The sequence below is a fragment of the Artemia sp. Qi Xiang Cuo genome, chromosome 5, assembly GCF_049724085.1.
Source record: "Artemia sp. Qi Xiang Cuo chromosome 5, ASM4972408v1, whole genome shotgun sequence".
Lineage (NCBI taxonomy): Eukaryota > Metazoa > Arthropoda > Branchiopoda > Anostraca > Artemiidae > Artemia > Artemia sp. Qi Xiang Cuo.
The window spans coordinates 66,976,917-66,999,755 of record NC_142798.1 but is presented as its reverse complement, the minus strand read 5'-3'; the positions used below and the strand labels follow the sequence as shown (position 1 = coordinate 66,999,755).

The 22,839-nt window shown below is 37.9% G+C and overlaps 1 protein-coding gene across 1 annotated transcript in view; it reads right to left on the bottom strand.

Annotated features, from left to right (window-relative positions):
* LOC148952411 (protein-L-histidine N-pros-methyltransferase CARNMT1-like) overlaps positions 1-22,839 on the bottom strand; it is a 90,525-nt gene that overhangs the window by 31,362 nt on the left and 36,324 nt on the right. The window contains exon 2 of the mRNA XM_089089872.1: positions 2,059-2,254. Within this exon, the coding sequence (XP_088945998.1) occupies positions 2,059-2,254 (196 nt within the window). The remainder of the gene's footprint in view (positions 1-2,058; positions 2,255-22,839) is intronic.

Sequence of the window (22,839 nt, the reverse complement as noted above, 5' to 3'; positions counted from 1 at the left end):
TTTACAAAAAAGGTGGTAACAAGAACGCGACGTACGTTTATTCTTATCTGATAAAAGAACCCAAAAAGGAGAGAGCACCAACACACATGGTGCAACCATCATCGAAAATAGCTGGGCCCCAATCAGTCCACTATATGAAGCTTTCCAAGATACAATCATATCACAAGCTTTTCATACTTTACTAGTAAAATCCTCGATTAACTAAAGACGTGTCGACGTGACGTTACAACCAACAGGTAGGCCAAGATGCACTATACTTAAACAACATTTTATTATCTTGTCAAAAAATTTTACTTCAGGGGCAGGAAAACTTCCTTTACGATTAAAGACAATAAAATCTGTCTTATTTTGGTTGAAAGACAGGCCAATTTTCTCATATGAACTTTTCAACTTCACAAAACTCTCTTCAAAGGGGGAAAAAGAAAGACTTAAATACAAAATATAGTCGGCATAGTTCGATAAAGACAGATCTTGACCAAGATAGAGAAAGCTCTCTTTAACTACATGCTGACCCTCAACTACACTGTTAAAGAGGTAGCAAAGAGACAGCTCCTTGACGAATACCTTTTCGAACTGGGATAATAATAGTAGTTTCTATCCCGCTCGGTAGACTAATTTTAATCTTCAATGCGAGTTTCCAATACAAATTACAGAACGTAAGAACTACCGACTTGTCAAGACCGCGGTTATGTGCGCTCAACAGCAGTTGACTATGAAGACCAGAGCCGAATGCTTGACTTACATCTAAACCTGCCACAACAATAGATTCATCAATCCAATCACACTCCAAAAGGATATTACACATAAGATGGTGGACATGTTCTCTACTGCTGCCCTTTTTGAACCCGAACTGGTTGCTGCCTGTGTAACACACTAGGTTTATCTCATCAATAATTAGTATTATTAGTAAATGTCCAGCATGGCCAAGAAAACACGCCTCAAGTGGCTTGTCCATGTAATGTAACGCCTAGAAGGGACCCTAACACGCTTGGTTCATACTGTAGTGCCTTCGTTCTATTGGAAGAAAAAATCGGGAGGCCAGGTCAAGCTATGGTAGAACATCGCAAACGACGTCAAACCACTAGGCAGTTTCAGGAAATGTGGGTAAAGTGGGACAAGTCATGGCTTCAACTCATTTGACTATAGATCACTGACAGAACCTGGTCCACCAGCTTCTTGGTGCCGAGTTGGACTGAATAGCCTGGGCCTTGTCTTAATTAAGTTATAAGCCATAGTTAACACAGGTACAATTCTTAGGAGTGTGTGGGGGGGGGGGGGGGTTTGTAGAAATACAAATATAGTACATTTATAAGCCAATGTTTACAATTTTTGCAGTTAGGATTCTTTTAGACAAGAAATGCCTAGTTTTTCATCCTCAAACAAATTAAATTACTGACCATAATATAACTTACATAGTTTGAAGCAAACTCATAACAGGTCCTTTATTGAGACCAAGCTGATAAAATTAAAATTCAAACATAATACTTAACTCAAATAATAGCCACTTTGTTTCTGTTTTTTTTTTGTAATAGCTACATTTTTAATTAAGCATTACAATTTATTATACAAAATTGAGTTAAAAGAAAAAAGCTTAGTTAAAAAAAAGTTGAGGTAAAAGAAATTTAAACTATATGTTTTGAAATTTGGGAGCAGCCTCCTTAGGCTTGGGGACCAGTAGGCTAAAGCTTATAAGGTAAACTTCTTCTTTTTCTTCATAAGAACAGCACCTAGAATCTTAAATAGGCTGCTTTTGACTTCCAACTGCACATTTTAACATTCATAACACGTTGCACAAAAATACATTATAGAACCTTCAAATACGTTTCATGACATAATACATAGCTTGGCTTGTGGAAAGTGCAAGTGCTCAAGCTGCCTGTTCCCAGCAATTTAAGGCCAACAGGACTGTTTTGTATAAGACTTCTATTTAATGATAAAATAACAGAAAATAAATTTTAAGAGAATTGCATTCAGGTATATATAAAAATGCTTTATTTTTTTCTTTTGTATGTAAAGAAAAAACTTAGGATTTGGAACATGCAAATATGATCTACTTACAATTGAATCATGTTGAATGTTTTCAAACATTGTAGAGACATCAGCTGAGATCAACTTGATTATATCTGCATTCTGTTCAATTCCAGCACGTAGATTTACCAAATGCTTCTTATAGGACTCTAATAAGTTCTGGTGTAACTTTGGAAGTGTACTGAGGTACTTTTCTGTACGTGCTAATCGCAAAAATGAATGAGTCCTAAAAAATAACAAGTTGAGTAAACCTAAATGACTTTTGGATATAGTTTGAGGAAGTAATTATATTTAGTTTTGCAAGAATTTAAAAAATTTGGGACAGGGGGGGGGGGGCATGTAAAATTGGCAAAATCAGAACTAAAACTAAAGAGAACTAAAAGGATTTCCAATACTATTTTCAGCCTTTTAATACCATTACTAACTCCTCCTTGCTAAATCAATTTTTCTTCACTTCCAAATTGTCAAGCATTTTCCCATTCTTTTGCACATCATTTCCTATGCCAAATCATGATTTAACAAATCCTCACAATGTTCTGCCTGACTCTTCAGGGGCGTAATTTGCTATGGAACAGGGGGGCACCTGCCCTCCCAAAAGACCCCAGTTTACCCCTACCCCCAGCTGAAATTTAGTGTCTTTAAAAATCTTGTCAAATTTAAGATAAGCATGCATAATTTAAGCATCCAGAGAAACAGGTCGATTTCTTTAGTATATCTTTGCCTTTATGGTACTATAGGGCTCATTTTCATTTTTCATAGTGCTTTTCACTTGATTTGGGGAAACTGGCTCCAACTTTGTCCCCCCTCCATCCTGGGTTCTTATGAAATTAAGCCACTGTATATCTTCCTAACTTTTTTTTTACCACAGACTTATATCCAGTTCCTACCTTTAACTGGGACAAGTCTGAACTGACTATTTACTCTCATTTTCTTAACACAATTTCTCTCATTTTCTCTCTTCTAACAAGCTAAAAGCGTTTTTGCTAATGTTTCTAACTGCTTTTCTGACTATCCTCCAAAAGACATTTTCTGTTGTTATTCAAACTATTTCCCTAAATATTATTCCATCCGTCGTCTATATTATCAACTTCTAAACTCTTTAGTAGTATATCTAGCTTTTCCTGGGAAGTTCATATTAAATTCTCATGGTAGAATTTATCAGTGTCATAGCTACCTAGAAGGTAGTTATCCTTCCTAATCTTAGTTTTAAATTAACTCTAAGCACTACCAGATGGAGATATTTACTTTTAACATCAAAACAGACAATTTACATAATGTGTACCTTGCTTAACAAGGATGTGCACTGTGAAATCTGAAAAAAAAGACCATCTATAACAAACACCATGGTTTGTTGGCATTGTGTATTGTGATTTCTGCATGACAAACATCACACTCTTTAGGTCACCCAGTATCTTCTGGAGATCATTTAAACAGGAAATTTTCCATTGTCCACCATTTACCCCAGATTTGACACCCAATAATTACCGTCTATTCCTGTGTGAAAGGGCCTTGGGACTTTGGTGATGATGAAGAGAAGAATGGTGAGGTCACATGCTTGCACAAGGCACAATTAGCACATTTTTATGCTGATGGAATTTATGGTAACTCAGTTAAAAAATAGAACAAAGATATAGTTTTCAAATGCTTTCTTTTTATTTGTCTTGTTTTTCTTTTGTACAACCTATTGAATTTTACTTTCTAAATAACCTTTGTAAAACACATCTTAATCAGTACTGCCTCTGTAAGTGGGTTTTACAGCAGCATATAACACTATGAATGATACAATACACTTTTTGCTCATAAACTGAGTAGCTAGAATTTTATAACTTGCACCTTTTCAACCTGAACAAGACATAGAGGCTTCCTCATTCATCAAAAGTCCTACTCCCTGTCATAAACCCTGTGCATCCAAGGTGAACAAATAAAGTAGGCTATATAGTGCCTAATTTCATATTTTCTAGCCCTGGATGATGTTGACAACATGAGTCAACAGTACTCCTATCAACAGGAGTCAACATCCAGCACAGACTAAGCTCACAGACTAGCTAATTTCAGGCCTACTACCTTGAATTCATTATGTATTCATGTCTACAAATATTACACATCCAACAGAGGAGATAACCCATAATAAATCACAAAGCCAGTAAGAAGTTAAACAGGCAACTAAAACAAACAAGCCCAGAAGAACTACCCATATTTAAAATAAAGTGCAATGATGAATTGTTTACTAGAGTATAATTTCCTAAAAAGACACCATTCCTTGAGGAGATCCACTAGTGCTGATTGGAGCCTTAATTCTTTTTAAGTTATCTTGTGAAAGGTCCACTCTTATTCTACTTTGAGGTAGTGCAGACGAGTTTCTCTTCTGGCAACAGGGACAGATGAAGGAGCTTACTGCAGACTGCAAAACACATAGTCATCTCATAAGAAAAAGCTTCAACCTTTCAAACGAGCCTATCTAGATCAAGGCGTCTTCCTGGCACAATACTTTTAATAAAAAGTTTCAAATATTGTCCAAAGTATATTTAGGCTGTATGTCATTTATGCCAATACTGATACAAAATCAATTTTGGCCATATCCAACAGTAATTATATTGATGTCTGGATGAGTTCATCTAAGATAAGAATAATCACATCTGCCCTGGAGAGGGAAGGGGTGGAAATTGTAAAATAACTACAATTTAGCAGTTTTTGCAAACTTGAAGAGTTTCAAGAAAAGATAAATAGTTGTATCATGGATATGGCTGCTTTAAATGGGAGCTGGTGTTTACCCCCCTCCCCCTTGCGGCTGCTTGGTCTCTAACCACTTTCGACTTATAAAAAGGGACTAGAATTCTCAATTTTCGATGTAATGAGCCCCCTCCCAAGTTACTGCAGCCATGAGGCGGAGGTAAGGAAGGGGCAGTCCCCCTCCAACACACAAAAATAATGCTTATTTTTGGGGTTTAATGTTACTCAGTACTGTCATAATAACAGCGTAAACCAGAAATATTCCCAGAAATCAAGAGAGATTGAATATAATTTTCACATTTTTGATGCATTGTTTAAAGTTTTTTTGTACCCCCCCCCCCCCCCAAACAAAAGTCCTGGATACAGCCCTGGGGGATATTATATCAATTTGTACCTCCATCCTTTAGAACTAATTCTGTATTTATTTGAAGGCTCAACGAGAGTTAGGATGTTTTGGCATTAAAATACACCCTTTGAAGCCTCTCCCTCCCTCCCTAACTACAAAACTATCAGTTAAACCCATTGTAGAGGTTTAAAATCCTTCTATGCAAATTTTTGTGATTTTAAAACAATATGGAATTAACCCAAGACAGTGAAATTTGCTGAATACTTAAGAATATTTCAATTCTGTACCCAAGAGCTGTCCACATCAAACTATGTATATAAATCAAATCATATAAGAGCTTGAAAACTCTGCTCTGGGGTTCTCTGATTGTTTTGCAGTTAGGGAGGGAGGTATTCCAAAATAGTGTAATATACAGTAATTTAGTCTAAAGTATGCACTAAATTATTTATCCAGCATTGGTTTAATCTTTCTTAAAGTGTTAGAGGCTAAAAATTTAGCATTTTAGCTCTGAGGGGCCTGTAAATATTTTCCCCATGCCTATTCTTTGGCTTATCATATGATTTTGATTAGATTACTTCCCATTGCAGCTTGGAGCAATCTAGGGATTTTTCCTTCTCAAGCTTCAGAGCTAATAATCAATAAGTTATTTTCAGTGCTATTTAGTGAGCAGGTGCAGTAAGATTATCAATAGCTTCCCAGTCAAGTTTCCACTCCTTAAAGGACCACTCAGCATCTGGCCTTTGTTTGAAAATGTTAACATAGTCAGCAGTAACTGTAGATTCAGGGAGTTTGTTCCAATCATTGACCATTTTTGAGGAAAAGAATTGTGCATTGACTCTAGTTAACATAAACTGAACATAAAGAGATGCTTTCAGTGGTGTGTGGACTTTCTACCTAGCTGACTAATGGACAACACAAAATTTACAGTTAGATCACACAAAAGCTCTATTCTTCAAACCAGAAGTTTCATTTTTTTATTTTGAATTTGTCCCAATTCTCTCAGTGTGATTAATCTGAATATGTTAGCCATATACAGTACTAACTATTTTAAATGCATTGATAATTACAAGTTGGACCTGATCACATGTTGACCTTTTAACTTGACCCTGATCTTAGAAACTACCAAGCAATCTTAAAAAAAAGGACTTTAAAGTTGTAACAAAGCACATCAATCATAGACAAACTCAATCATGAACATATTCAATTCAAGACAAGTGTTGTGAAAGAGGACAGTTGAACCTAAATAGGCTAGGCTCTAAGGGTGAGCTTTGCTAAAGATTAAAAGTTAAAAAGGAAGTTTTCCAAGATAGGTTTGAAAAATAGGCTAAGCAACATTTAGGAACAATATAAGCTATTTTAATAAAAACGTTTGGTCTAAGATTAGGCACAGTCCAGGTTGGCTACTGGGGATTTAGGCTAAACCACAAGAGAGTATTGTTTGTAGGTTTAGTTAACTGGAACACTATCTTAAATTAATACAACAGTAAAGCTTTGCAAAAGGCCTTCTGTTGGTCTTGGAAAATTGTTGAGGAAGGTCTGTGAAACTCTCATGAATGAACCAAGAGTCTAAACAATCTCCTTGAAAGGTATTTTGAAGTACCTATCTCAAGCCCTTCCACTTCAAAGGACACTGACCTTTTATAATTTTTATTTTGTAGAAGTGACACCTTGAGAAATAGATGAACACCTCAAATGAAGGAAAAAAAAAATGTTATTAACGTCATACATTTGCTTAATCCAGATTCTTAAAGTACCAAGGACATCAAAATGAAAACATTAGGTTTATTCATATCTGAAAACTAGTATTTTCTATGATTCTTCTTTGGTTGTTGTAGAATATTAAAGATCAGAATTCATGTGTGTAGTGAGCTGACCAGTTTAACCCATAGAAGTGCTGTATATAATAAAGCTACCTCTTTATCTGTCTTTTGTTCTCCTTCTATCTTCTGCTTGTTCTATTCTACCTTTAATAAACCATTCAGTCCCACAGAAGGTTGCATCTGACCCTTTTAAGTGGAATGCAGTAGATTTCTTGATCACTTCATATTACCAAAGCCATTTTTACAAGTTGTGCAGCTTAAATTCAAATCCAGTAATCAGTAAACTGAAAACTCTTTCTGCTAGATATGGCATACCATTGAAATTCATATCAGATAAGGGCCTGCTCTATTCCTCAGCAGAATTCCAAAGATTTGTAGAAGCCTGGGGATCTCTGCACATGAAATCCAGCCCAATCTACCCACAGTCAAATGAACTAATTTATAAATCAATCAAGACTGCTAAGAACATGATGACAAACACATCTAAAAATGGTGACAACTCCTACCTGGGATTGCTAGTGTACAGGAATACACCTGTAGATGCCCTAGCTTCCCCAACACAACTCCTTATGAGTCAGCAGTTGCAATCAACACTACCATGCACATTCAATCATCTACAAAAGAAAATAGTACTTGTTGAAGTATTTCTTAGAAGTTGTGACAAAATGCTACAATTGCAAAAGCGATTTTACAATAAATCAGCCAAAACTCTAGCCATATTGAAGTAGGTGATTACGTTTGTGTTCTAATTTCCTCATAGGGTGTTTTGAATCCAACAATGGATGTTACTAGAAGGAAAAGAAAACACCATTCAGGTCATTCACAATACAGTCCTGATGATAAAAAATTTTCACCCAGGTCAGCTTTGCCACAAAACAAGTCTCCCACTAAGCTTGCTGGAACAGATTCCATGTCAGAGCAGAGTCACGTCATGCAACTACAGATGTGATGTGACTGCCATGTTACAGCAGAGTAACAGCAGAAAAGGTCCAGCTCCCTCTTATCCCAAACACCACTAGCACCAATAACCATAAACATAACACCCAACAGAGGTCTTAGGATGCTTGCTAGGTCTTCAGATATGGGATCTAGTGTCAATATATGTACTATGGATAGTAGTTTTACTGAACCAACCATAACATGGATTGGAAGAGTTATCAGGCCACCTAAAAGGCTCAACCTACTGGCAGAGTTGGTGTAAAAAGAAGACATGAGCTTTTAGTGAATACTTGTTAGTGAGCAGTAGTGCATACAAGAAGTTAGCCTAGCATCTTCTTATGCATGCCTTATGAAGGTAGTTAATTTATAAGAAGCAGTAGTACAAGTAGAAGACATATAGAAGTAGAGAGCTATCTTATACTCCGACGATTACACCACCCCTTCGAATCCCGATCCGGACACTTTTTTTAAAACTCCCACGATCACCACGTGGTTTATGGTCCAAATATGGTCATAGAGTCCCTAGGGAGAAAGATTACGTAATCGCGCAATGACCTCTTTTTCCAAGGTCGATTTATTTGATGTTTCTATGTGTAATAGCTCCGGGGCGAAGGTTGCACATGCGCATTGAATTCTAACGGGAACAATGTTATTGATCTAGGACTCGAGGGGGAAGTGAATTTCCGAGAACTTGATTGCATAATCGATCGCGAATGTCATGGTGTCCAGAAATAGTATTTGTTGTTGTTGTAAGTGCACGCTCTCAGCGAATGTTATGATCCAGGAATAGTATTTGTTGTTGTTTTGGTCATGTACATGCTCGAGGCGAATGTCATGGTGTCCAGAAATAGTATTTGTTGTTGTTGCTCTCGATCCAAATGTTATGACTTTCCCGGAAACAGTTAGATCACGTGTTTCCTTCTTAGCCAATCAGCGAGCCGGATACATCCTCCTTCTCAGCCAATCAGAGGGCTGGTTACATATTAGCGGCGGTGGGAATATAAGGAACAGGTTTTTTGCTATAGTTTTATTAGTCTGTGAATATAATTCAAAGGAGTGAGAAGAACAGTTTTGACTTTACTCATTTAGATATATATTTGTGTGTGTTAATAATAACGAGTGGAATGTTTACACTATTAGAAGTTAATAGTAGAATTGATGATAATAGTACAAGAGCACCAAACATTGAGGTGGAAATCACGAAAGGATCACGGCTTTGTCTGGAATGGGATTCAGTATATACAAGATATGTGATATCCTTGAGCAAATTTAAAATGGAGGATCAATTATGTTTTGCTGCAAAAGTTGATATAGCGTATGTGAATAGACTTCAATGTGCTTTAAGTGCATTGGTGAAACATATTGAAGACAATAAACAGTATCGGTAATTGCACATGCTCTGTATTATTATTATTGTTGTTGTAATTATTTAATAAAATTGTTCCGAAATCGAAAATGTTCTTTTTCTTTTCTGGTTAGAGCTAACGAATCAAGGTCAGTCTATAGTCAGCAGTCAGAGCGAAAGGATTGAAGAATGAATAAATTTGAGAAAGAGAGAATTAGATCAAATCTAGTGTTTATGGAAAAACATTTGATATTGGATGATGATTTTCCCGAGTTATCTCTTAAACAAAGGATATTCTCTTGTCAGGGGACACTTGACAATATAATGAGGAGTGATTCCCCCCCATTGGACTATTGTATGAAACTTTTAAAATGTGATTCAAATGCTTATAGTAAATTTATTGATATGTTAATTGGAACAAAGCAGAATCATATTGTAGATATACTTTTGAAAACATTGCCAATGGATTCAATGTAGATGGCTCCCCCATCATTCTAAAGAGTCCACATCACAGAGCTACTCCTCTCTCCACCAGGTCCATCTCATTTAATTTATCGAGCGAAGAGGATCAGTTTCGGTTGAGCTGTGAGTGAGTTGACATCGGAAACCGAAAAATGTTCTATATATTTCCATTGTGCATGCACACTCTTGGTAGTTGGAATAAATGTGAGACTTGTACAATTATTGATGACTATAGTGAAAAGTGTAAATTATTTAATAATTGTAAATTACATAGAGGCTATGCAGTAAAAATTAAAGGATGTAATTCATGTCTTGAGGAGGTGTGTGACTCTCATCCTAGAGTGCACCTGAGCTCCAATTGTCACTATGATAAATGTGATCAGTGGGAGAATACTTACCCCGCTATGATTGGAAAGAATCCCAAACGTGATTTCAGTTTATTTCTACGAGAATGGTATCGTCGCGGATTTAAATTATTCTGGGAAGAGGAATCTGTTCTACGATTCAACTGTTGGGGTAACAAGACAATCTGGTTTCTATAACACCGTTGTGACGACACCACCAACTATGACTATAAACCAAGTGATTTTTATTTGGCAGTTACCGAATGTGATTCACCACTTGAAAACACTGTACGTGATATTGCTTCAAATAGACAGATTGAAACTCTTGAATTTCATAATAGGAATGCAAATAGTATCATTGACTATACAAAGAGATATGACAAGGGTGAAGTTACATTGTACTGTAGAAAATGTGACCCTGACTTTGCAGTCAATCAAGATCAATATACAGTGAATCCAAATGATTTACCAACATTAGTGGTTCAAGATAGTTGCCTATACATCGAAGATGAAGAAATCGACATTGTAGATTTAAAGACATTGTTGTATATATATACGAATTTTATTAATAAACAAATTCACAAACATTTTTTAAGCACTTTACTCTTAGGGCACTGAAATCAATACTATATAGGTCTGAGAGGATATTTTCCACTAGAAAGTCATTCAGACGTGGATTGTCTACATAAATGTGGAGAAACTGCATGTAAGTATAGCCACGACATCGGAACACAAAATATAGTAGTGCATGGAAGCCACAGCTTTTAGTCGTTAGATCCTGCACCCTCTTTCGATTTTGAATAATAGTTTTCCCACTGCTCTCAATATAGTTGCTGATTGGAGGTGTGTATAATGTATTGGGTGGACCAAGAGGATAAAAAAACTCAATCGTCTTCATTGTTTGAAAGACGTACAGCCAATGACCCGTCAGCATAGTCAAAGGACTGCTATTAACAATAATCAAGGCATTGATGACACTTTGAATTTTTCAAAGAAAGTCCGAGGGTAGACAAAAGTAATTGTGCTTGGACATATAGAGGTCCATCTTAAATACATTGATTATTTCACTGGTGTTCTTGGCGCTAAGTCTAGTAGATTACTACCGTTGTGTGTGATTTTCCTAGATGATTCATATTGGTTTAACCATAGTAGGGTAATAATCTTTGCCAATGGGTCAGAAAATGTGCGTTCTAAGCGCATAATTCCTGCAAGTAACATACTCACATTATTATTGACCAAAAAGTCCAATACACAAACTCCATGTGATTTAGCAAACATATCTTCGGTTATAGCATTTTCGAATAGTTGAGAGTCATGATCTAGGGTTTGCATGGTCAACTTATACAGAGTTCTATAGGATCTATCAAAAGAAAGATTGTAGAGTGGGATGTCGTTTACTTTGCACACAAGAGATGAAAGTCCAAACATCTCGAATTTATGTGGACATTCAGTCCTGGATCCTATTGCACTGGCGCTTTTTACAAATGCCAACGCCAATTTTGATGGAATTTCACCATTGATAAAGGATGAATCGGTGAAGGTGCGTGAGCCCATGGCAATATGACGCTGATTGGTGATTGTATGAGGAACAAGTAGTTTAATATTGTTGCCATTGGCTCTCAGTTTTTCCACGGCCAAAGCAACAGAATTCATAACCTTTTGTTTGCGCACATGAAGTACTGCCGAGGTGAGAGAGAGACTTATATCAGGATTGGCAGCAAGTTTTTCTCTCAATATGAAATTGGAGGATGCTAGCGTTAGTTTTATATCCACTTTAACATTGGGTGGTAGCCATTGGGGTATATTAAATATTTCATGATATATTTTTCCGACTAGATGTAATTCACTAGTTTTAGCATTTTTAAGTGCATCTGTACTAACAGCATTAGTAATACATTCAAATCCATTGGAGGTATATCTCAATTCCTTGTATTACTTCGGTGTCATCAGCAACAAGTGCTTACAGCTTGTATAATTTGAGAGGTTAGTGCTTGTGTTCACCAGTATGCCATTGATGTAGACACTAATTTGACGAAATAAATGATGTAGCACAGAATTTTCATAGGATATTCCATTGCCCCAAATTGGCATTGAATTATCTAATTTACGGACTTTCATTTGCAAATCTATAAATGTTGAAGACATGTACATAAAGTAGTCTTCATTATAATAAATTTGAAAGTGAATATTATCGGAGAGAGGTTGTTGTGGATAAAATTGTTCATAGTATCAATGCTTGACACTCACATCAATATTTTCAGCATTGAATAGACTCAATGAGGTGGTGATTGAAGGTTTAGAATCCTTACGCGGTAGGTAGGACATTTTAGGAGAAAAAATGTAGTTTCGATCTGACAACTTTCTTCCTGGGAATTCCTCTTCTACTGTTTACTGCATTCGTCGGCATTTTCCTTTTTATTTTTGACTAGAATGGTTATTTCTTATATTTCCATCTTTAGCGGAGATTGATGAGGGGTGCAGTGTTTCTTGACATTTTGAAGCCTTTACCATTTTGTTTTAATCTCTTGCCAAGGGTTCGCGCACTGGACCTAAGATTTTCTAAAGCGCATTTTTTAAAATCCTTGCCAGAGCCCAAATCGTCGAGTGTAGAGGATGCAAAATCTGTCGCAGCTGGTACAAGATATTTTCTAGCCAGTGGTAGTGAAGAGCGAAACAGCTTATCAAACCAACTGCCAAGACCATAGCCAGACATGGACGAGCGACCTTTATAATAGTCCATTCCATTGCCCTGTTGTCTTGGACCAAGAGCATTAACATAACAGTCAATATCAGGACAAGTGAATACCACTTTTTTATGAGACATCTTGCAGTTGAACGATGGGTCGAAAATGGCATGTAATCACAGCAAAACATTTTGAAATTGCTATTGGATCACCCAAGTCGGTTCTTAGTGTTAACTTACAGAGTTCCAAATAGGAAGAGTTTACGGGAATATACTGAAGATGCTTTATATTGTAGTGATGAATATGTTCTTGATTGGTTTTTCGTTCAAGAACTCGTAAGAGGGGAACATTTGTGTTACCAACACGAGACGTTTCCACAAATGAAGCATAGGGAAATATACAAGTGTCTGTAGAAAAGTTTGGCGGGTAGTCATTGAAAATGAAATTAGTGTTTCCGTCACTTTTACCATTGATTATATTGAGCTTAAAGCCAAGAACATCCTTTAGATTATCATTGAGAATAACCTTTTTGCTGGCAATAGGTGAACTAATGTATATCTTGCCCTCCTCCTTCGAATAGCTGAAATGAAAAGCACCTTTCTCACAAGTTGAAATTCTTTCACTGATAGTATGAAATAACTAATTCATACAGTTGAGTTCCTCGTAGGGCAATTAAATATATGAATAATCCAACCAATTGATTTTTTTAATTTGTTCTTGATCACCTGGTGGTGGCGGCCATTCATAGGGTCTAATTTTTATTTCATATTTACGATCCTTTCTCAGGATATCTTATGTATTTTTTAGAATACAGTCGACAAGAGCCACTTCATACTTTCCGTCGAATTGGATGGTGGGGGAGAGTTTCGTCCAAAAATCACTTGTTCTATTCAGATCATTGTAGAGAGGATCAGAAACATTGGGCATGAAAGTCACATAGAAATCATTGAGCATTGTTAATATCTTCAGCACTGACCCAAGAATGAAAATCTGAGTTGTACCCTATCCAGAGAACAAGTCACTGTATCTTACCATGGCGTGTACGTCTCTTTAATATCTGTTTACGGTGACACCTGTCACTAGTATTACTAACGCTTTGCAGTTCAGCTACATAAAAACTGCCGTGCATCTCGTCGAACTTTCTATCGCGCAGCAACGTTTAATTGTGTATGGCGGCCATAAGATTAGAAACATTAAACATATCGGTGCTCCATAAATAATTCCCCTTTTCAAAAATATTTATGGTTATATTAATTTGAACAGTATAACCAACATTCAATTTCTTCTTCTTTTTCGCCTTTTCTCTATTGGAGTATTGCCTTAAAAAAGTAACAAATTTATTGTCACCGTAGTGAACACTTGATAGTGTAGATTTGGACAGAGAACAATGGTATCGATGGTTGTACATCTGCATGATTTTACCTAAAAAATTAATAAAATCCGATGTATTGTTCAATGTGAAATATCTTGAAATTAATATACGACTCGTTTTTATTAATCGTTCAGCCAATGCAGCTTTTATTGGGCTGTGACTTTGATATAATGTTGTATTATATTTCATTAGAAACTTTTCCACACGTGGATTAACAAGTTCACTGCCACAATCCAATTAATTTTTATACGCGAATCCTGTTATAGAATACTTTCAATGCTCCTAGCAACTTCAACACCTCTCTTTGACTACAGCGGACCGGCGTATGCATAGCGACTAAGAACACTGAGTGCCATCAAAATATATGTGTAGGGGATATTGTGACATTATTGAAGTGTATATAAAGTTAAACGTTCCGTTTGCATTATATGCAGAGGGAAAAAGGCTTTAGTTTGTCGATATTATTTACCGCGAAGTCTGTGATTATGATGTAGTGTGTAACTTGATTTATTTTCTAGAGACTCTTTTGCATTTTTCAATGTGGTGCTGCCGGAGACAGCTTTAGAAAGCGTTTTGGGAGAACTTAAACTCTCCGCTTCACAAATATTTTTATAGAGACCTTTCAAAACTTCATCCATTTTAAACGTAAACATGTTGTATAATGACCACTCCCCTTGTGCACAAAGGCGGGCGAATCAAATCGCCCTAGCTTTTGAATAGCAACCATAGATGTTGTAAAATCAATGACGCTGATAGCATCTTCAAATACTGAATCTTCTCATTGTTTAAATGATGGTGTTGTTGTTGGTGGACTATATTCTTTTAGTTTCTTTAGAGTTTTCCTATTGCCAATACGACTTTTGGGGAAGTTTGATACACACAGAAAGGTGTATAGATTATTATCAAAGGATAAGAGTCCTTTAAGATTCGTCACCATATCACAAATTAAATCAACTAGATTATAAATTTTTCCCTGAATTATAATTCGCTTCCCTGTGCTCTCGAATTGAACTTGATCACCAGTTTCCAACATTAGATAAGATAATACTCTTTTACTATGTTCTCGATAGGTCAATGGCAAAAGATTTCCAATTTTCAATACACTCGAATTCAAGTCCGTCTTCTTTGATGCTGATGCAGAATCTGGAGATTTTTCCTGTTGAGAGGGATCAGCGATGGTGGGTCTCTCCCGATATGGTTTATGTTTGTCCACACGTCGTAATGCATCCTGAAGTAAAAGCAGTTTTTTGTCATCGGCAATATTCTCATCGTTAATGAATTTGCTTAGATTGTCTTCAAAATGTTCGATGGGCGAGAGGACAAGTTCAAATGGTGTCAATTTATAGGGTTTTGCCATTCTCTCTCACTAGAGAAAACTGTTTACAAGTCCTGCAATTCTCGGCAGTAAAAGTGTGAAAAAGCTACCGCCCGCTTGAAGGAGTCGTTTTCGTTTAAAAATTTTCTCCCTTTTTCTGTAAGGCTCAAGCACGGTCAGTGGAATCTTGTTTCTTTTTCTGGTTTCTAACAAAATACGGCACTTTAAAAATTATCGAACTTAAATTTAAAAAAAGTTCATATATTAGATTAATGAAATCATTGTCAACACCATGTTTGAGTATGGCCTTCCTAAGCAAGGGTTTTGAAGTGCTTAAAAAGGAAAACAGATGCCGTTGTTCGTGTAGTTTCTTCAGTGTCATAATGGTGACTGATAGTCTTTTCTACTGTTCACCGGAATATATGCTGTAATTTCATTTTTGAAACTGTCAGTGACTACACGTAGATACTCTGGAGTGCTCTTATTAATATAAAACAAATTATACGGGTAGGGCTGGATAAGTACGTTATTTTACGCTGAAACAATAATTTTGGTAGCGCGGAGTTTTTTGGGATTTTGTTTTTTTTTTCGCGAGATATATACACGAACGACTTGATAGATAATAAAAACGTTGTAATTCAATGCAAGGGTTCACATACATTTGCTCTGATGAAACAGATTGTGTAGAACCAGAGTAACGGAAATGTGTTCATGATGGGAGCGAACGGTGAACAGTTGTAGCATTTCCTGTGAGAACTGTTCAATGGATTCAGCCAAATCATCAATAATCAGCCACGAGTTCGATTCAATACTATTGAAAACATCAAGTCATCGTACGAATTGTATTGGTATGGTTGTGTCAATAGCTTTTATTTTATCATAGGACTCCTGCCAAATACAATAGCAATAGTAGATTTTTTTCGGTTTTTCAAAAAACATTTTATCACAATTTTGAATTATTTTATCTAAAAGCGTTGTTTTTCCCGAGATTGAGGGACCACACAGAAATGATCTGAATGGCTTTTTGAATTGATACATGCTGCTGCTGACAACAGTCTGACTACAACTAAATGTAAATCGTATGTGCTCAATGAATAAGTAGTAATTTTCCCCATAGATCTATCTATTCATGAACAACAAAAAAACAATATTTCATGGTAGTATTTATTTCGGCACTGCATGAAAACACTTGCAGTCAACATGAACAACGATAAAAATAACACTTGTTCAACAATTGACAAAATTTCATGGCGGTCAAAATGAAAACTCTATTTATTTAACATGAACAACTATAACACTTTATAATAAAGCAGCTTTTGTCCATTAGCAGCACTTTTTTTTAAAAAATTTTCTGTACAACAACAACACTTTTCTGTACAACATCTTAAACACTTTTTATACAACACTTTTTGTCAACTTAAACACTTTTCTATACAATAACACTTTTTTGTACAACAGAAAATACACACACACACTTGGAACAATAGCACAGTTGAACATTATGAATTTAAAATTGGGATCCCCCCCCTCCCCCCCAGGGCCGCGGGGGCGAAGGCCGGCTGGCTGCGGGCGGGGCCCCCCACCCCTGGGCGGCCGCGGGAAGGGATCCTCACCCCCCGGGAGCGACAGATGAAAAAGAAGGGTTGTCGTCACTGCGACTGTAGGTTCGTGGTGGTGGTTAGATGAGGGTGAGTTAAGGTGTGGATGATTTGGTCAGGTTAGTTAAGTTCTGAACAGGTTGAGTGATGGTTAGTCAGGTTAGGCTAAGTTATCAGGATCAAGTTTATTGCGATAGGCTACGCATTCAACTCGATCCTAAATATGATAGTGGCCATGGGGTAGGACAGTCACACCATTCTCGAGCACATAGACCTTGTCAGATATACATGACATTGCATTTTTCTCCACTCTCACAGTATAATTTCTATACTGTAGAGAGCGACTTGCAAGCACTTGTGATCTCGGCACTAGGTTTCTTTCTACACAGTCTCTGTAGACACTCATGTTAAAATTTTTCGTTGAAAACTATGTAGGCTCCGCTTGACATACCTGCTGTTCTATCCCACGCTGAGTTTCCACACACAGGGCTTTGGGACGTAGGAACACCCCCCTGGATCTCACCTCACTCCCCGTCTCTTAGGTTAATATTAATAATTGGTTGGGGGCGTTATTTTTCAACAGCTCGGTGTAGAGAGTTGGATTTCAGTTGGTGAAATCCATCCGCCAGCTGATGTGCACCCCATTTGGAAAATCACCCAATAAATCCAATTCAGTCCCATTTACCTTTAACAGCAGAGAGTCTGTATCACCATAGTAAACTTGAACCTCCCCTCCCGTGGCCATTGTACCTTGCACACATTGTAAAAGAACGACAACATGAGTTTTTTTGAAATTTCCAGTACTGAACTACTGCCTGCTATATTCTTGTTCAGTACTACATTTCGCTTTCGCCTGTGTAGAAGAACCATTCCGGCCTCTCTGCTCGTGACCGATGTAAAATTGGGGTCGGCAATAATTCGTGCACACTCTAGAGGGTCAGTCACGACGTCACAGCGAGATCCATTACGAACGCTTTCACACATTTTGCCAAACGCTGAATTTAGAATGAGCTTATACATTTCCTTCTCCACCATTGAATTTGCCTTAGAGCGTTTATTTACAAAGGTGTTGATAAACGTTTTCAAGTAGGGTCGCTGATTGAACTGCAAGACCCGGTGTATTTTAGTGATATTGAAGCCGTTGCTCACCATCCAGTGCAAAAGCACATGGTGAACAACGATATTCTCTTTAGGGTCCAACTCAGCAATCAGTTTCTGTTTAGAGGGAGTCCAATGCATCCCCATATCCTCAACCACTGATCTATTGTAGGGGCTCAGAGAGTCTCTGCTCACTGGCCGAGTGATACAGGGACAGACAAAATCTTTGACTGAGTCGTGAAGCGCCAGCGGAATGTGACCATCAACTTCAAAGAACCATCCGTGTTGCCCATTGTCCTCAACGGTGGTAATTTCAGGGAACTCACAAGGATTCTCAAGCCATTGATAGTTCCCAGACGGCAAAGAGTAGCGTGACATTGCCGAGGGGTACAATGAGTTCATGTACAAGAACACTGCATTTGACTTTGCACCGGTGCTTTGTCCACTTGGATCAGTTGATAAGACGTGATCCCCATGAAAAAAAGACCCTCCCCTCATTGAACGCTCTACAAAAAGATGATGATCTAAATCAGTGATTAGGCGTAGTTCCTCCCTGCTAATTTTTAAAATTAAAAACCTCACTAAATGGGGTGTAGAAAAATAGTTGCCTATATCTAAACCGAACTCTGAATACATTTGGTCTGTGTTCTTACAGACTATATCTAAAAGAGTTAAAACGTCACTGGCCAAGTACAGTCTACAATAATCCCACCCATTTTTACAATCCCCCTTAGACCACACCTTCTTGGCAAACTCATAGTCCTCGGCTGTGCATTCACTGTTGGTCAGTGAATTGTAAAAAGCTTCAATTGAAGGTAGTTTCTCCTCACTTAAGCGAGCACCAGAGCAGTAATAATCGTATATGTATACACATTTGCAGGTCAACAGGTGAGACATTTCACTGTCTGGAAAGTGCTGTTTAAGCAAGGGAAAGCTATCAAAATTGTCACTTTTTTGCACTTGAATCAATTGATTCAATTCCTTGGTGAAAAAACTAAAGGAATCAAAAATCTTATTTTATTACAAAACGTACGCCCATTATCCACTGTCTGCCATTTCAGCTCGAGAAGCAATAGCTTCTCGGATGATTTGGGTATAATGCTATAGATACATGAATTATTTACCCATGTACCAGCTACTCGCCCTCCCTCCCTCTGCATACGTGCCAGTGCCGGTAAAATAAATTTTAAACCATTATTTGAATTATGAATAAAAACAGGGATAAAAAACTGTTGGGTAACATTTAAATTACACGATGGATGCACCCCCCACCTAAAATGACGCCCCCCCGAGGATATGTCCTGCCCTACTGGGTCCTGATCTCTAAATGTTGCACGCCCACATCTGGTGCCGGTCGTCCCCTTATCACTCTCTGACCCCTCACCCTGCCCAACTCCCCATATTTTTTTGATTTTTAATAGCGTGACGATCTTATGCCGACAACACCCTTGGATAATGGGTATTTCTCAAACGAGAAATAGCACCATTAGCCGTGCTACTCAATTTAGTCAATGTCTTGCTCAGGCACTCCCCCTCCTCCAATGTTTCTACTATTTCTAACAACTGCATGGTGTTACAACTATCTCTTTGTGCAGTGGCATACGACAGTTCAATAGCTAGATGTTCTTTGATTCGGTTGGGAAATTGGGGGTCATTCATCTCCACTAGCTTAGCTTCACAATCCGCAGATATTTTTTTGAACTGGAGAAGGGTCTTTTGAAATTTTTTAAAACGTAGAATTGCCCTATCCCCTGAAACCGTTTCCAATGTCTTATAGCCATGGCGTCTACAATGCTTCACGTGAGTCCGCAATTTTAGTTCAGTCGAAATTCTAGACAGGCATGTTGGACAGTAGAAACAGACCCCCGGAGGCGTCGCACCCCCCCCACGGCTACGCAGGTCAGTGATTGGAGGAAATTGTCCGAGTGTGTTCGGGTGACTAGGTGGCGTGTAAAACAACCAAACCCAGTGTCTGATCACATCAACTGACGGACCCCTTACGGGGAAAACCACCCCCTTCTTTTTAGAGTGAGTCCCATCTTCAAATTCTATTTCGTATTGTACCACAGTAACACCAATATTTAAGTGGCTATTAGCCCTTTCAAAAATATCAATGGATCGAAGCGTCACTGGGTATTTCCCCTCTAAGCATGAAAAATCTACAACTGGGAAATCGGAGCCTTCCTTCCCATGTACAGCCCAAATGTCTAAATTCTTCTTGGTAGCGTCATCTGCTAGAGGCTGAAAGGCTGATATGAGGAAAGTATATCGGAAACACTTTTGATCTGTTTCAAAACAAATCCGCTGGACACATCTAAAGCATACTCGATCAGGATTATATTAGAAAACTCCTGCTCTGTTCCCACCGGCCCCCCCTCTTAAAATATACTCTTTTTTTATGTTTCAACTGTGTCGACTTAAATTTTCAACATTTAGAACTAATGAGTCACGTCCATTTTCGTTATAGTTCTCAAGATGCGCTATAATTTGATCCATCCACTCCTTAAAAACACCCTCAAAATTTTCTAAATTTGAATAAACCAAATGCATCTCGGAATGTATAAAATGATAATAAACTTCACTTTTTTCCTCATTCAAATAAAACACCTTTAAAACAATGGAAACCTTCATTGAATCCCTACCTCCCCACAACTGAATTTGGTTCTCCAGAAGCGCACGAATTCTGTCTACATATGCATGCACAATTTCTACAGGGTCAAAAACAAAATTACCACACAAAAGCGAATTAAAAGGGTCACCGAACACTGCAGTGTAAACAACTATATTATTCAATATTGTGTTGGACAGTTGAAAGTCTGGGAGAGTTGTATCCCCTACCCCCCCGGGGATGTTACCCCATCTCCCCCGGGGGTAAAAACTAGGGCGTTGGGCAGCCGCGTCAGTCGCTTGAAGTGGGAGAATTGTAATGTAATCTGAGGGGGAAGGGTTTCCCCTCAATTCACTGACAAAATCATCCAAAAGCTACATTGTATTTGGACTTAGCAATGCTAAGTCTGAATCTGAATTATCTACATTACCCTGCTCAGCTGCGCTATTATCTAAATTTAAAAAATCACCTATAAAGTCGTCAATATTATCAAATGATTGATGTAAATCATCCCATAGTGAATTGTTGGGGGGCTCCACGTGTGCCACCTCTCCTTCTCCAACTGACGAACAGGGGGGGGATGGCGAGTATGGAACCAGGACAACCTGTAAATGAAAAAATAACTTATTTTCAAAGTGTTCAAATCATCCCCTACTTTTTTTTAAATTTGGATTATTATTGCTTAATAACATATGGTTAATTCATCTGAAAGTTCAAACTTAATATATTACATGTAAGGCAACAAATTTTTCTTTTATTTTCAGTGTTAAAAAATTTTTTTTTTTTTGTGCGTCCCCCAACGCCCCCCCCCCTAACCGGGCCTCACAGTGCTTCCCGGACCATCAGTGGCACTTTTCGGAGCCACGGTGCACCCCTGTGGTGCTTCTCGGGGCATGCATCGCTTCCCACGATGCTTCTCGGGCCCGTGGCGCATCCCTGTGGCACTTCCCTGACCCGTGGCGCATCCCTGTGGAACTTCCCTGGTCCGTGGCGCATCCCCCCGGCGCTTCCCTAACCTTGCCCCCACAGCACTCCCCGGACCCATCGGCGCATTCTGGGCTCCGCGGCTCCCAGCCGTTTACCTAATGCCCCAAAAAACCGTATTGTTAGGCGGCATAAGTCGTTTCGCCTACTTCCCATACAGGTTGTCTATGACCCCAAATGAGCCTAGATTATTTTTAATCTCATGTCTGTTCTGTTTCCATGCGTATTCTCTGGGAAACAGTACAATTAAATTCGAGAACCGTTAATTCTTATTCAACAATGTTTCCACATCACTAAAATATTGGCAAGGCTTTGTAAGATTGAAAGTTATTTTAAAATACCCTTGCGCAAATTAGGGATCCATATGTAACAAATAGATAAATGTGAATAATCTCACTCAGTTCATTCTCTTGAAACTATGTGATAATCAATTGTGAAAAATAGGGGATTTTGAGTTTCAAATGGTGAGCATTAATTGAAATTACCCATGAAAAATATTCGCTTATGTGATAACGGTGAAGAAATAGCAACAGATAAAATAGCAATGATTCTTAGAAACATTATTGTGAGTTTCAAATGCAGTAATTATTAATAGAAAGTAAATAAAAATATTCATTTATGAGATATCGATGCGATAGCACAGAGTATAAGATAGCGATTTCTTTGCAAAAATTACAGTTATAAATCTCCAAGGTAGGGGGGAGCAGATAAAAGATTGTTTCCATTTTAAAAAATTACATTTATATATCGTCAAGGGAGATGAATTTAATAGCATTGGTTTGGGGCGAGGGGTTAATATCGCCAAGAGATAACTTTATGTTGGGATTGAAAAGGACTGAAAATTGAATAATTAGAAAGGTAGGAAAAAATGCTTACATTTGCATATCCCGGCTGCACTTGGGCACCCGAAGGACCAGGTAGTGCATGCTGGAGGGTGGACGGGGCGATGTCGCTATGTTCTTTCGCGACTGGGCCGGTTATTTCACGATCTTGCATCGCTTCGGCAGGGTTCACCATATTATAAGAAGCCGTCCACTCTCTCTTTAACTTAAACCCAGGCTGCATTGGGGCTGGCACTGATGGGGCTGTCTTGTCATCTCTGGCTTTCTTAGCGGGCGGCGGTGCCATACATTCTTCATAATTGGCCTTAAAAAGAAGAGAAAAAA